Source organism: Anomaloglossus baeobatrachus, chromosome 4 (genome assembly GCF_048569485.1).
Source record: "Anomaloglossus baeobatrachus isolate aAnoBae1 chromosome 4, aAnoBae1.hap1, whole genome shotgun sequence".
In the NCBI taxonomy this organism is placed as follows: Eukaryota; Metazoa; Chordata; class Amphibia; order Anura; family Aromobatidae; genus Anomaloglossus; species Anomaloglossus baeobatrachus.
Genome location: NC_134356.1, coordinates 661,692,731 through 661,709,771, shown reverse-complemented (window position 1 = coordinate 661,709,771; position 17,041 = coordinate 661,692,731). Strand labels below are relative to the sequence as shown.

General features: G+C 44.8%; 1 protein-coding gene across 1 annotated transcript in view; it reads left to right on the top strand.

Moving 5' to 3' along the window:
• LYL1 (LYL1 basic helix-loop-helix family member) overlaps positions 1-17,041 on the top strand; it is a 58,620-nt gene that overhangs the window by 18,887 nt on the left and 22,692 nt on the right. The window contains exon 2 of the mRNA XM_075346557.1: positions 9,936-10,288. Coding sequence (XP_075202672.1) covers positions 9,951-10,288 — 338 coding nt within the window. The 5' untranslated portion in view covers positions 9,936-9,950. The remainder of the gene's footprint in view (positions 1-9,935; positions 10,289-17,041) is intronic.

Genomic DNA, 17,041 nt, shown 5'->3' with positions numbered 1-17,041 from the left:
CAACTTGCAAGTGGCCACCTTAAATACCTTTTCTCATGATTGGATAAACCTGCCTATGAAGTTCAAAGCTCAATGAGGTTACAAAACCAATTTAGTGCTTTAGTAAGTCAGTAAAAAGTAATTTGGAATGTTCAAATCAAGAAATTGATAAGGGTGCCCATACTTTTGCACCGGTCAAATTTTGTTTACATGCGGATTGCACATTTTCTGTTAGTACAATAAACCTCATTTCAATCCAGAAATATTACTCAGTCCATCAGTTATTAGATATATGAAACAGAAATAGCTGCTGCAAAAACCCAAATTGTTATAAAGAAAAAAGGTTAACATTAATAGGGGTGCCCAAACTTTTTCATATGACTGTATGAGGCTATGTGGGGGCTCATACTGTATCTAGGAAGCTATGTTGGGATCATAATGTATTTAAGAAGTGGTGTGGCTTTGTGGGGGCTCATACTATATTTAGAAAGCTATGTGGGGCTCGTAATGTATATAGTAGCCTATGTGGGATCTCATGCTGTATGTAGGCGGCTATGTGGGGGGCTAATTCTGCATACATAAAGAGCTATATGTGGCTAATACTGTATATAGAGGCTATGTGGGGCTCATACTGTACTTAGGAGGCTATGTGGGGTCTTATACTTTATATAGAAGATCTATGTGGATGCTCACACTGTATATAGAGGGGCTATTTGGGGGCTCATATTTTAAATAGAAGGCCTACGTGGGGCTTCTCCTGTATGTAATGGGCTACATGAGGGCTCATAATGTATATAGGGCTATGTGTGGCTCATACTGTATGTAATGAGCTGTGAGGGCTCACCCTGTATATAGAAGGGATAGGTGTGGGCTCCTGCTGTATATAGGGGTTATGTCATACTGTAGATAGGGGCTATATAGAGGCTCATACTGTGTATAGGGGGCTCTGTGTGGGCCATATGGTATATAAAAGGAGTGTCAGCATACTTAATTCTGTTCAATATTAAGTGATAAATATCAATATAAAATACTTATAATTAATCTGTTAATATTAATATTGAGCAGAACTAATTTCATCTTATTTGTTTGGCCTCCAAAACAGTCACGATCTATCATGTGGCTCCTCTGGAAAATGAATTGCCTACCCCTGGTCTACAGAATAAAGTTTTTCCAGTAAATAATAATGCTTCTCCTATCCATTGCAATGTTAATGACGGACTACACAGTGACGCCATCCGGGTGTTGTCCCTAAAATTCATGCACCCAATGATTTGTATGGGGTAATTTTGATCCATGACTTAAATCATAACCATACTTAAGGCCCCGTTACACGCAACGACGTATCTAACGATATTTATCGCCGGGGTCACGGATTCCGTGACGCACATCCGGCATCGTTAGCGACGTCGTTGTGTGTAACAGCTCCGAGCGAGTGCTAACGATCAAAAATACTCACCTTATCGTTGATCGTTGACACTTCGTTCATTTTCATAAAACCGTTGTTGTTGCAGGACGCTGGTTGTTCGTCGTTCCTGCGACAGCACACATCGCTACGTGTGACACCGCAGGAACGAGGAACATCACCGTCCCTGCGGCACCCACAATGAGGAAGGAAGGAGGTGGGCGGGATGTTACGCCTGCTCATCTCCGCCCCTCCGCTTCAATTGGGCGGCCGCTTAGTGACGTCACTGTGACGCCGAACGAACCGCACCCTTAGAAAGGAGGCGGTTCGCCAGCCAGAGCGACGTCGCTAGGCAGGTAAGTCCCGTGTGACGGATCTTAACGATGTTGTGCGCCACAGGCAGCGATTTGCCCGTGACGCACAACCGACGGGGGGGGGGTGTGCCGTCACCAGCTAGCTAGCTTCGCTAGCGATATCGCTGCGTGTAAAGCCCCCTTGTCTACAAAAAAAGATGGATGTGTGAACAGCCACATAAACTATATTGAGTATGTGTTATCGCAGTGAAAAACATAAACAGAATATGTACTTTAGTTTCCCTACGCTGTACCGATGCTGCTGCAGCCTTAGGCCGGCTTTGCACACTACGACATCGCAGGTGTGATGTCGGTGGGGTCAAATCGAAAGTGACGCACATCCGGCGTCACTTGCGATGTCGTAGTGTGTAAAACCTTTTTGATACGATGAACGAGCGCAAAAGCGTCGTTATCGTATCATCGGTGTAGTCTCCGACATTTCCATAATGCCAATGCTGCGACAGGTACGATGTTGTTCCTCGTTCCTGCGGCAGCATACATCGCTGTGTGTAAAGCCGCAGGAGCGAGGAACATCACCTTACCTGCGTCCCGGCTGCTATGAGAAGGAAGGAGGTGGGCGGGATGTTTACATCCTGCTCATCTCCGCCCCTCCATTGCTATTGGCCGCCTGCCGTGTGACGTCGCTGTGACGCCGCATGGCCCGCCCCCTTAGGAAGGAGGCGGTTCACCGGCCAGAGCGACGTCACAGGACAGGTGAGTGCATGTGAAGCTGCCGTAGCGATAATGTTCGCTACGGCAGCTATCACAAGATATCGCACGTACGACGGGGGCGGGGACTATCGCACTCGACATCGCAGCATCGGCATGCGATGTCGTAATGTGCAAAGCCGGCCTTAGAATTCGCACAGTTTTGGTTCTCAGCACAGCTATGTCGCTAGTCAGGACTGTCAATCTTCAGGAGAGCTCCATCCTCCGCAAAACTGGAAGGCTAGAGTCAGAGGACAAAAAGGAGACAGTTGCACTCTGTAGTGCTAAGATGTAGATCAATGAATATGGGCAGGGCTGCCATTAGGACTTTCAGGGCCCTAGACTGGCAAAATTTTCGGGCCCCCTTGAGACTCCACCCAGGCTTCACCCCAGCTCCGCATCCACTCCTCAAACCTTCCACAGTCTCACCATAACTCTTGGAAAGATATACACACAGATATTAATGCACCCCTTACACCGCTCCTCTCCATAATACACCATCGTCATCACCCCTCTCCATAATACACCACCTCTCTCTATAATATACCCTCTACACCACCTCTGAAAACCTCTGGAATGTAATCAAGAGGAAGATGGATAGTCACAAGCCATCAAACAAAGAACTGCTTACATTTTTGCACCAGGAGTGGCATAAGGTCACCCAAAAGCAGTGTGAAAGACTGGTGGAAGACATGCCACGACGCATGAAAGCTGTGATTAAAAATCATGGTTATTCCACAAAATATTGATTTCTGATCTCTTACTCAGTTAAAACTTAGTATTGTTGTTTCTTTTTCATTATTTGAGGTTTGAATGCAATGCATTTTTTTGTTATTTTGACCATTTCTCATTTTCAGAAAATAAATACAAAATGTATTGCTTGGAAATTCGAAGATGTTGTAAGTAGTTTATAGAATAAAAGAACAATTTACATTTTACTCAAAAAATATACAAATAAAGAGAAAAATCAGAAAAACTGAAATTTTTGCAGTGGTCTCTTTAGTTTTTGCAAGAGCATATATACAGTATATGTCCCTCTCTTGGTATATATCCCCATCCTGGGCACCTCCTGGTATATATGTCCTCCTCATGGTATATATCTACCCTTCCTTGTGTCCCCACGCTGGTATATATGTCCCTTTCTTATTATGTATGTCCCACTCCTGGGCCCATCCTGGTATATATATCCCCAGCCTTGTTTATTTGTCCCTTTCCTATGTGGAACAATGAATAAGGGAATATAGACATGCATTACTGCTATGAAAAACATGTAAATATTGAGATACTTAGCACAAAAAATGGACAGTTTTATGTGAGCCCAACAGCCAATGACAAGACAACCTCTTTTCATAGCAGTAATGCATGTCTATATTCCCATATTCATTGTTCCACATATATTAGCACTGCAGAGTGTAACTGTCACCTTTTTTTCCAAAGAATAAACCTGATAGCAACTCTGCAAATACATAATCCACATGTAACAGATGCAGATTTTAAGCAGAATCAGCAGTGGCCTTAAACGAAAGGGTTAATAGATGATGGAATTGATCATTTCTGTTCCAAAAATTGTAAAAGGAACAGTAGTAGAAAATTGCACCTTTTTTGCTATTCATTTTTATCCACCCCCCTTTTTTCCCTATTGAAGTCAATAGGGAAAAATCAGAACAACTCGTCTCATTCAGTGCTGGCTGCAATTTCATCAGGTCTGACCTTCTCTAAAATGAAATCATATTTTCCAATTCTCCCACAAGTAACATCTGGGCGATGAGCGTTTTCTCATTAACAATTCATAAAAATAACACCCAATAGCTAACAAATTCCCAATGTGATTTTCCCATTAAAGGAGAAGTGCAGAATCATTGAATGCAGTGAAGATTATCACGTTCTCCAGTATATATTATTGTGCCTGTTTACCTTATTCTTCCTTTGAAGTCATTGATATTTATTTTTTTCTACATAAATGCTATTAAAAAAAAGATTATTTATTACACAACATACAGTCAGGAGAAACACTAAGTAGACCCTCTTTGAATTCTATGATTTTACATATCAGGACATAATAAAAAAAATAATGTCTTCATTGGATTTAGAATGCCAAATGTATACATACATATACATACATCTGACCAACAAAAGGGGGGCCCAGGTCCAAATATTGCACTAGGACTCATCGAACTCTAGTTTCGCCACTGACTGATGGCGATTAGAATCAAGAATGTTCAAATATTAGAAGATGTTTATTAAAATGGGGATGCAAAAATATTTTTTTTATATATATATATATATATATATATATATATATATATATATATATATAAAACTTTTTTATCTAATTTTTCTATCATTAACTTTATTCCTCCTGGCACTCCCAGACTTTCAGTCATAGAGGCGTGGCTGTTGCGGTTTCTGTCACCTCTCAGTTCATAGTGAGAGGCGGCTGTAGCCACGTCTCGGCACTGACTAACAGCTCGATCATCATTGCGTCAGTACAGAGCTGGCTTTCAGTCACGGTTACAGCCACTGCTCACAATTTGCTGAGAGGTAAGATAAACCGCAACACTGTGCCCCTATCACTGGAAGCCGAATGTTGCTAGGAGGAATGAAGTTCATTTCATCCTGGCAGTGGGGCTCTCAGTGCAGTGGCCAAACAGTGTCAAGGCAGTATTAACCTACAGAATAATCCCATATCTGAAGGTTAATAGTGTTTTTTTTACAGGAGAGGTTTCCTTTAAAGGGACTCTATCAGCACAGAATAACTGTTCAAACCAAACACATGCACTTGGTGTGACCAATAAATTCAGTTCACCTTCCCACATGCTTGTTTTCCATCCATCTCTGCCCTTTTCTGCCTCTGTAAAGTCAGAGCTGTCAGTCAATATTGAGGGGGCAGAAATAGGGGGGAAACAAGCAGGTGGTAAGGTGCACTTTGTAATGCCCATTCCAGCATCCTTGCACTGTTCTCCTCTCATCTGCCTGGTTGCCCAGCGGTGGCTGCTCTGTCTCTTGTCCATGCTGCTGTTTTCCAGGGCCTGCACACCCCACACAGGCCTCCTGGGAATGCCCGTAGGGTGCACATTTCTTAAAGCGCCAGTACACCCTGAACCGGAAGTTCCTCTCAGGTTAGCTGAGAAGCTTCAGGTATTTAAGGCACCTTCCCCTTAAGGGAGGAACCTGGGCAACAAGTTCTATACGTTGCTAGTACTCAGGTCTTCCGTGCTGCTGTTATTGTACTATATTCTGCTGCTGATTTGTGTGTGTGTTGCAGTGCACTACTAGTCCGCTGCTGCTTGCATTACAAGACCCGCTGCTGCAACTATCCTCGCAGGCTGCTACCTACTTTGTCTGCTGCTGCAGCCATCCACTCCACCCACTGCTACTCCATCCATCCAACCATCCATCCCAGCTGAATCCTTATCACCTGCTGTTGCTCATATCATCAGAGCCTGTTTGTATCCGTATGGCCAGCTGCCAAGGTACTGTAGATTCCTTGGGGCTGCTCACTACCGGCCGCTTACCATTGTGTGTGCCTGTCAAAACCTTCGCTGGCGTTAGTGAAGACTGGGCGGTTGGTCCAGTTTGCTCCTCCAGGCCAGTGAACGGTGCTTTTAGTTCATTGGACCCACTAAAATCCGTGCTCGCCCCGCAAGCATAACACACTTAAATGTTTGGCCCTGCCATGGGTGCACCAAACACCTGTGCTTGGTTTGAACAGTCATTCTGAGAAACTATCTTTAATGGAGTGAGATAAAAAAAAATCGTTGCTGATGACTTGGGACCTGCACTGCCATCAAAAATCTGTTGGTGGTCAGAGTATGGGCTAAACATCGATACAAAACTATGAAGAAAAGGAGGAGGTGTAAAGATACTCTACTATAATGTAGATCTGAATTGTGTGATGATGAAAATGATATTACATTTAAGCATCCACTATTATAGGAAAATTGATAAAACATTTTAAAGTTGCTGTTCGATAACTATTTTATCATTAGATTTCTGTATATATGGAGATTTCACTTGATACACATGAAGTAAAGTGAGAAAAATGAGTGCGTGAGTTCTTGCATCTCCTCCTTTGTCTAAGCAGAATTTGGTAGGCTGCCAAAACTACATCATCTTTCCACGTCCGCTGCGTGCCGTTGTCCGTTCATTCCTCCATTTCCCCTCAATCGACATTGAATTTTTAAAAATAAGTAAACAAAATCTGCATTGAGCCACAAGGAGATAACTAGAGGCAGGGGGATAAGCAGATTGGGTGGGATTTACCCTCAAATTTGGTATAAATAAAAAGTGGAGCAGTCTCCTACAGTTTTCTGGTCCTATTCTTCAACAGTTCACCAGATGGGCTGCTGAGGTGGATAAGTCACAGCTGTTCTCCATTTAGGGCCAGATTTTGTTCCTGTACAGGGGCCCGGTGTGCACCACCATCTGTATGCTTGTTCCAATGTTCTCAATAAGTCAATATTACCCATCTTTTAAGGCCCTGTGCACAACTTTCACATTTCATAAGGACCAACATTCACATCTGATGTGCTTAAAATCTACCTTTAATGCAGATCAAAAAGGATTTAGCTAGTCCGCATGCATCAAAAAAATTATTTATGTGTCACGGGTGTGTCACGGTTGACAGACAGTCATGTAGTTTCCAGCTGTAGAAGGACGCAGAGTTTGGCTAGACAAACTACTCCCTGAGATTCTATTCATTATACTGTCATGTAAATGGTATCCTTCTCTGCTTGGGGTTCATCCCTTTCCTTTTAGGACCCTACGGATATCATCTCCTTTCAGCTGTTAATCATCATCGCTTCCCCTTGTGTTTGTAAATACCCACATTTTCCCTTGGTGTTTGGTGATGATACAGTTATATTCCTATACAGGCCTTGGATACAAGCAGTTGGCTTGTATTCATATAAAGAAAAGTTGTTTATTGCAGTTTCTCTTCCTTAAGGCCCAGTCACACTAAACAACTTACCAGCGATCCCAACAACAATACAACCTGATAGGTATCGCTGGTAAGTTGCTAGGAGGTCGCTGGTGAAATGTCACACTAAGCGACGCTCCAGCGATCCCACCAGCAACCTGACCTGGCAGGTATCGCTGGAGTGTCGCTACACGTGGAAGCATGCTGCGCTTGGTAACTAAGGTAAATATCGGGTAACCAACCCGATATTTACCTTGGTTACCAGCGCACACCGTTTAGCACTGGCTCCCTGCACACCTAGCCACAGTACATATCGGGTTAATTACCCAATGTGTACTCTGCTACGTGTGCAGGCAGCAGGGAGCTGGCTTCTGCGGACACTGGTAACCATGGTAAACATCGGGTAACCAAGAAGCCCTTCCCTTGGTTACCCGATATTTACCTTCGTTACCAGCATCCGCCGCTCTCACACTGCCAGTGCCGGCTCCCTGTTCCCTGCACTCCTAGCCACAGTACACATCGGGTTAATTATCCGAAGTGTACTCCAGCTACGTGTGCAGGGAGCAGGGAGCCGGGACTGACAGCTGAGAGCGGTGGACGCTGGTAACGAAGGTAAATATCGGGTAACCAAGGAAAGGGCTTCTTGGTTACCCGATATTTACATTGGTTACCAGCGTCCGCAGAAGCCGGCTCCCTGCTCACTGCACATTTAGTTGTTGCTCTGTCGCTGTCACACACAGCGATCTGTTCTTCACAGCGGGAGAGCAACAACTAAAAAATGGTCCAGGACATTCAGCAACAACCAACGACCTCACAGCAGGGGCCAGGTTGTTGCTGGATATATTTCAAAAGACTGACCTGCACATCCTACAAGTGTGTATAGGTGCCAGCTGAAAAAAACCTAGCAAATACAAAATGGATACAGACGCACACTAAATGCCATCAATGTATAAGGGAACTCTGGTACTGCATTACTGCTATGTGAAAAAATGAGATTTTTAGTTTATGAATTGGCCAATGCATGTAAGCCCGGAAACCAAACGGCAAGGTAAATCTCAATATTCCGGGTCCCTAACTAAAATGCCACTATCTAGGTTAAAAACATCCATGCCTGGGCAGCTAGACTAAAAATCTAACTTGAAATGCCACTATCTGGACTAACCTCCATGTCTGGGCAGCTAGGACTCCTGGTATAAGGATTGTGAACACAGCCTGGTTTATAGGGCGGAGTGCTCAGTCAGAAAAAAACTCACTGCAAATATTTCAAAAGACTGACCTGCACATCCTACAAGTGTGTATAGGTGCCAGCTGAAAACTGCAAATATTTCAAAAGACTGACCTGCACATCCTACAAGTGTGTATAGGTGCCAGCTGAGGTTTTTTCACTTGTAGGATGTGCAGTTAGTCTAGCTGCCCAGGCATGGATGTTTTTAACCTAGATAGTGGCATTTTAGTTAGGGACCCGGAATATTGAGATTTACCTTGCCGTTTGGTTTCCGGGCTTACATGCATTGGCCAATTCATAAACTAAAAATCTCATTTTTTCATATAGCAGTAATGCAGTACCAGAGTTCCCTTTTACATTGATGGCATTTAGTGTGCGTCTGTATCCAGGTTGTTGCTGGATGTCACACACAGCAACATCGCTAGCAAGTCGTGCCTCAGCAGCGATGTTGCTAGCGATGTTGCTTAGTGTGACGGTACCTTTAGTCTTCTTGAAGATAAGTTATTTCTTCACTTTCCCATTTGTGCTCCCTGTGTCTTCTTTAGAGCTTAGTGGGCCCAGGGCCCAGTTCAGGGTTGGCCAGGGTCAAGTATCCTGCTTGGTGCATAGATTAGGAACCAGCAGAAGGTTTGGTCAGGGGGTCACCATTTCCCCCTTCCATAGACACAGGGTTTACCTTCCCTGTTGCTGTACTTTCTCATACTTAGCGTGACAGTGTGGATTTCATTCCTTGCATAATACTTAAGGAAAGACTAGAAGCAATGGGATGAAACTGATGGGGAGGAGACACAGATTAGATATTAGAAAAAACTTTTTGACAGTGAGAGTGATCAATGAGTGGAACAGGCTGCCACGAGAGGTTCTGAGTTCTCCTTCAATGGAAGTCTTTAAAAAGAGGTTGGACGGACATATGTCTGAGCTGATTTAGTGAATCCTGCTTTGAGCAGGGGGTTGGACTAGATGACCCAGGAGGTCCATTCCAACTCTAATATTCTATGATTCTATGATACTTATTTTTCAGATTCCCTAGTTACAATAAGTCCCGATAGATGGGGTTAATTCTTATATAGATCCATTTCTGGGGAACCAACACAAATCTAACAATTGTCACCTGTCCAGAGATGAGTCTATGTAAGAGTTGTCAGTGAGAAGAGACAACCAACTATCCAGAGTACAAACCTCACTCTCTTCTTCACCCCAATCTCCAATTTTATCCATGTTTTAAACAAAACACTTACCCATCTCTCTTCCCCTTTGAGAGCGTCCATTTTTTCATCTCACCCCCTGCTCCACCTCATGCATTTTGACTAGCCTTTCTCTCACACATCTGCCCTTTTTTTCCCCCCTTAGGTATTCTATGTTTTCATGTGTCCTTCTGACGACAAACGGGCACCAAGTGACAGCACTTATGCAACAATGGAGGATGATAAAAGCTCTGTGGACAAGCAGCCAAGCACAGTCGACACTCTACCAGCTGACTCTCCAACTTCACCCTCTGAACCCCTCACAGAAGAAAAGCGGGCACCTGTGGGGACAGATGGACTGCCCGCTCATGTACCTGTTATCAGCTTGGGACACAGTAGAGTGGCGCTACGACCAGAACTCACTACTTTACGCCCTGTACCCTCCATAATGCTGGCACTACCAGGGATACGTGGACCATTATTTCCACCTCAGTTTCATGCTCACCCTTTTCTTCCCAGGTAAGAATAAAACTACTACTTAAAAAGTGAGTCACCATTTTGCATTTTCCGTAATATTTTCCATTTTTCTGTTGTCAGATGCTTCAAGTCTGATAGTCTAGTTGTTAGACACTTTGCTTTTACAACCCGCTTGTGTCAGATTATTCTAATCTTTAGCTCCATTTGCCACTGAAGATGCTGAAAGAAGACATGATAGTACCTAAAAGGCATCTTTAAAGAAAATAGAACCTTTTACCGGAACACTGACTCTACAAATAAATGATAAAAGTAAGAACAGGAGTTAAAATTTTTCCCACTGTCTGCCAGTCCGCAGGGCATTTGTCTGAAATTAACAATTCAACTGAGAATGCAAAGGTTAATCATCCTGTTAATCTATTCAATTATTGACTAACGATCACAGTCTACTCAAAGAATGAGGCCTAACAATTTTTGACTTCTACTGCAGCCAGAGTAGAGGGGGAGGCTCCTGCTGCAGACAGCTTTCATACAATTAGACATCGGAAAGTGAAGAGGAAGAGGGATATGACCGAGCACTTGTGACACAGATTTCTTTATGTATTTCTCATGTAAATACTTTTATGCCCAAAAATGAAAAAATAGTATCTACATTTATTTTTCTGGCTAACACAATACCACAATATAATCTGTATTGTATATCACTTTATTTACGTCACTTTTTTACCTAATTTATTGCAATATACAGTGGGTACGGAAAGTATTCAGACCCCTTTAAATTTTTCATTCTTTGTTTCATTGCAGCCATTTGGTAAATTCAAAAAAGTTATTTTTTTTCTCATTAATGTACACTCTGCGCCCCATCTCCCATCTTGACAAAAAAAAGAAATGTAGAATTTTTTGCAAATTTATTAAACAATAAAAACTGAAATATCAAATGGTCATAAGTATTCAGCCACTTTGATCAGACAATCATATTTAAGTCACATGCTGTCCATTTCCTTGTGATCCTCCTTGAGGTTGTTTTACTCCTTCATTGGAGTTCAGCTGTGTTTAATTAAACTGATAGGACGTGATTTGGAAAGGCGCACACCTGTCTATATAAGACCTCACATGTATGTCAGACCAAATGAGAATCATGAGGTCAAAGCAACTGCCCAAGAAGCTCAGAGACAGAATTGTGGCAAGGCACAGATCTGTCAAAGGTTACAAAATAATTTCTGCAGTACTCAAGGATCCTAAGAGCACAGTGGCCTCCATAATACTTAAATGGAAGAAGTTTGGGACCACCAGAACTCTTCCTAGACCTGGCCGTCCAGCCAAACTGAGCAATCATGGGAGAAAAGCCTTGGTGAAAGAGGTAAAGAACCTCAAGATCACTATGGCTGAGCTCCAAAAATGCAGTAGCGAGATAGGAGAAAGTTCCACAAGTCAACTATCAATGCAGCCTCCACCAGTTGGGCCATTGTGGCAGAGTGGCCAGACGGAAGCCTCTCCTCAGTGCAAGACATATGAAAGTGTCGCGGGCAGAGGAGGGGACGCTGCGCTCTCCCACTGCTCGGGTCCGGCTGCTGCTGGTGCCGCTGCTCGGTGGTGGCTCGAGCGGTGGGCCGGATCCCGGGGACTCGAGCGGCGTTCCTCGCCCGTGAGTGAAAAGGGGATTTTGATTGTGGGGGTTTTGGTTATTGTCCGTGACGCCACCCACGGTTGTGGTGATATTGGTGACACCACCGCTGCTCCAGACGGGGATCACGGGAGCGGTGACAGGGAGCAGCCTTGTTGTTAGTTCTCCCCTCCGTGAGTAGGGGGTTAGTTGTCCCGGGGCCTGGTGATGGGGGTAGGGGTGGATGGCAGGCGGGTTACAGAGCCTGGTGAGGTGCAGGGTCGCGGGGGCAGCGCTGTGCCGCACGGCACGGTGGTACTCACTCAGCCAATGATGAAGACACAGTTCTCGGTAAAACACACGGCTGGATGGACGGGTCTCACTGATGGCTGCGGTGGTTTCTGCTCCCGGCAGGTTGATGGTGACTGCCTTTCCCTGCACCTATATACGGTAGATGGTTCCAATGGGTTCCCACTGGTAACCCGCTCACCAGCTTGGATATGGGCTGGAGGAGCCCCTTTTGCCCGCAGGCTCTGGCCCTGAGAAACGGTTGCCTTGGCGGTGGCGGTGTCTCCCTCTCTTGGTTGGACTGTTGCCTTCTGTCGGGACTTGGCTGCTGGGAAACCCAGGAGGTTCCCTTCACTAACGAATTCGGCAAATTCACGGCGACTCTTAGCCTTGCCGGGGTCCGTAAGCCCCTGCCAGATGGTGCTGGCTTCTCTTTGTGTACCGGTCCGGTACCGCCGGGCCTCCGCCCGTCCACGGTCCTTACGGCAGACTCCGATAGGCCACTCCTGCAGACGGTCACCACCGTCTGCCAACCTTGCTGATCTGTCTGGGCCACACACCCGGACCAACTTCAGATTGCTCTACTACCACTCTCCTCCCTCTCACTTTCACCTCCAAAACTAATCTGTCTGGTTTTCCCGCCTCCAGGACTGTGAACTCCTCTGTGGGCGGGGCCAACTGCCTGGCCCACCCCCTGGTGTGGACATCGGCCCCTGGAGGAAGGCAACAAGGGTTTTGTGTCTGACTTTGGTGTGCCTGACCGGGAGTGTGGGGTGTGTGGGTGTTGTGCTCGGTGGCCCCTGGCTTGTCCAGGGCGCCACAAAAGCCCACATAGAGTTTGCAAAAAAAACACAGGAAGGACTCCCAGACTATGAGAAATAAGATTCTCGGGTTTGATGAGACGAAGATAGAATTATCACCAAAAAGTTCTAAGTGGTATGTGTGGAGAAAACCAGGCACTGCTCATCAACTGCTCCCACTTTAGGGCTGATAAAGCCAGATATAAGTTAATACTGACCATGGTTGTGTTTTTTGATACTCAGTTACCTGACCCTGCTTGCCTTATACTTGTTGCTACCCTCCATCCTGATCCTGTCCCCCTGGTTTTCACTTGATCTCTATCTACTTATTTTATCTTGTATCTGGACTTTCTGGTTTTGACCCAGCTAGTAGGCTTTTCTCTGCCAGCTTGCTCCACTAGTTAGCAGCTATTTTGTGGAAGCAACCCAGGGAATCCTATGGTAAGTCCAGATCCCTACATAAGGCTAAAAGGGTGAAGACCTGCTAAACAGAGTGTATTGTGCAAAGGCTAATTGAGGAAGCCCTATTAAGAGCTGCTATGTTTTAACAAACAGCTCATCCTCTGACTTTAAAAATAGGGGCTCACTACTTAATGGTCAAATCTCTGTAGCAGATAAACATGTATGCAGACGGTGACCATGGTGTAATATGAAGTCCTTCGGCACAAGACAGGATCCGAGCAATCGATTGTAATTTGCCATTTACAGCATTCTTGTCTTTGACCTTCATCGGCACACGGGAGTGACTGCATACAGCTCGAGACATTTTTTATTTTCTCGTGATTTAAATCTATATACTCAGAACCACAAATGTGGCAACAGCACAACAAAAATCTATCTTTACAAATATATTTTTGCCATGATTCTATGTCTTATTACTACTTTTACGTTTTGTTACACACTTTTATGCCTTTGTTTGTTATGATGTTAAAGCACTATTCTAGAGTTTATTATTTCCTTGGCGCTGGAGTCATACTTTAACCTAAGGTTACTGGACCTATTTTTATACTCAACATCAGGCGTCTTCACTTTTAGCGGCGTCGCTCCGGTCCCACAGGGCCATCTTGTAACTTCTGATTGGCCAGAAGTCAGAAGTTACATCACAAGCGCTCAATGGAAGTCTACGAGAGCCAGAACGAGTTGTGACCTCCAGCGCACTCCAGGAAACACTGGAGTTGCCAGTGGGTCAAAAACTGCAGAAGATAGGGCAGAGCAACTTGGATATCTGATGAAGACACTGAAGGGTGAGACCGAAGGCAGTAAACTTAAGTCTGCTTTACACGTTGCAATTTCGCATACGATAGCGTATGCGATTTGCAACGCCCCCGTCGTATGTGTGGCACGTTCAATTTGTTGAACGTGCCGCACATACGAGTAACCCCCGTCACACGTACTTACCCGTCCATACGACCTCGATGTGGGCGGCGAACGTCCACTTCCTGGAGTGGGAGGGACGTTCGGTGTAACATCGACGTCACGCGGCAGCCGGCCAATAGAAGCGGAGGGGCGGAGCTTAGCGGGACGTAAACATCCTGCCCACATCCTTCCTTCCGCATTGTGGGCCGGGAGCCGCAGGACGCAGGTAAGATCTGTTCATTGTTCCCGGGGTGTCACACACTGCAATGTGTGCTACCCCAGGTACGATGAACAATCTGACGTGCAATTCTAGAGACAGGTACGATGTGTATGCGATAAACGTTTTACCGTTCAATCGCAATCGCACGTACCTGTCACACACTGCAATGTACCTTACGATGCCGGATGTGCGTCACTTATGACGTGACCCCGCCGACACATTGTAAGATACATTGCAGCGTGTAAAGCAGGCTTTAGATTTAAAGAACCACTCCAGTGGCGAAATATAAAAAAAAAATGTGGGAGTGGTGCTTTAATGAATATTGGATACAAATGTTAATATCTCCTGCAGTCCCTGTTTATAACAAATAGGTAAAATACTTCAAAGGGTACCTCTTACCAGGCTTTTCTCTTTTAACCTGCAGCGACCACCAGTGAGCTTATATACAGTATACTACAATGCTGTATATAAGAGCCCAGGCCACTCTGTATAATGTAAAAAACACCTTTTATTATACTCACATGCAGTGCAGTCGGGTCCGATGGGCGTCAAGTGTTTCTGGCGCCTCCTCTCTTCCTTCCATTGCCGTCCTCCTTCCCAGCTCCGTATGGATGAAGCATCAAAGCAGATCAAAGCGCGCATGCGGAGGAGCGCAATGAAGGCCTTTGTGTGGATGACGTGGGACGGGTCATCCCCACGGAGTTGGGAAGGAGGACGGTGATGGAAAGAAGAGATGGGGCTCCGGACCCGAGAGCAGCGACGCCCACTGGACCCAAATGCCCCCTAGGTGAGTATAATAAAGGTCTCTTTTTACCTTCTATAGAGCAGCCTGGGCACTTACAAGTGCATCTCAATAAATTAAAATATCATCAAAAAGTTAATTTACTTCAGTAATTCAATATAAAAAGGGAAACACATATATTAGATAGTCATTACACACAGAAGGATCTATTCCTATATATTCTATAGAGTGATTACACACAGAGGGATCTATTCCTATATATATTATAAACAGTCATTACACACAGAGGGATCTATTTCAAGTGTTTATTTCTGTTAATGTTGATGATTATGGCTTACAGCCAATGAGAACCCAAAAATCATTATCTCAGAAAATTAAAATAATTAACGCAAAACACCTGCAAAGGATTCCTAAGCGTTTAAAATGGTCTCTTAGTCTGGTTCAGTAGGCTACACAATCTTGGGGAAGTCTGCTGACATGACAGATGTCCAGAAGGCAGTCATTGACACACTCCACAAGGAGGGTAAGCCACAAAAGGTCATTTCTAACGAAGCTGGCTGTTCAGAGTGCTGTATCCAAACATATTAATGGAAACTTGAGTGGAAGGAAAAAGTGTCATAGAAAAAGGAGCACAAGCAACCGGGATAACCGAAGCCTTGATAGGATTGTTAAGAAAAGGCCATTCAAAAATTTGGGGTGATTCACAAGCAGTGGACGCTGCAAGAGTCAGTGCTTCAAGATCCACCACACACAGCGTATCCAGGACATGGGCTACAAGTGTCACATTTCTTGTGTGAACCACTCTTGCCCAATACACAATGCCAGAAGCGTCTTACCTGGGCCAAGGACAAAAAAGAACTGGACTGTTCTCAGTGTCCAAGGTGTTGTTTTCAGATGAAAGTAAATTTTGCATTTCATTTGGAGCCAGAGTCTGGAGGAAGAGTGGAGGCCACAATCCAAGCTGCTGAGGTCTAGTGTGAAGTCTCCACAATCAGTGATGGTTTGGGGAACCGTGTCATCTGCTGATGTAGCTCCACTGTGTGTTATCAAGACCAAAGTCAGCGCAGTCGTTTGCAGGACATTTTAGAGCACTTCATGCATCCTTCTGCCGACAAGCTTTTTGGAGATGGAAATTTAATTTTCAAGCAGGACTTAGCACCTGTCCACACTTCTAAAAGTACCAGTTCCTGGTTTAATAATCACAGGATCACTGTGCTTGATTGTCCATCAAACTTGCCTGACCTAAACCCCATAGAGAAGCTATGAGAGACACCAGAGCCAACAATGCAGACGAGCTGAAGGCTGCTATCAAAGCCACCTAGGCTTCCATAACACCTCAGCAGTGCCACAGGCTGATCGCCTCCAGCCACATTGCCGCATTGATGTAGTAATTCATGCAAAAGGACCAAGTATTGAGGCATTTACTGTACAGACTTTTCAGGAGGCGCCAACATTTCTGAGTTTAAAATCATTTTTTCAGTTGGTCTTATATAATATTCTAATTGTCTGAGATAACGACATTTGGGTTTTTATTGGCTGTAAGCCATAATCATCAACATTAACAGAAATAAACACATGAAATAGATCCCTCTCTGTGTAATGACTCTATATAATATATAGAAATAGATCACTCTGTGTGTAATGACTCCATATCTCTATATAATATATAGGAATAGGTCTGTACCGCCCTGGGGGCTCGGCTGTCTGCCGAGCCGCTCTGATCCAGGCTCGGGTTGTCGGTGGCTCGAGCGCCTCCGGACCGGGGGTCACGACGCTCCGAAAAGGGGGG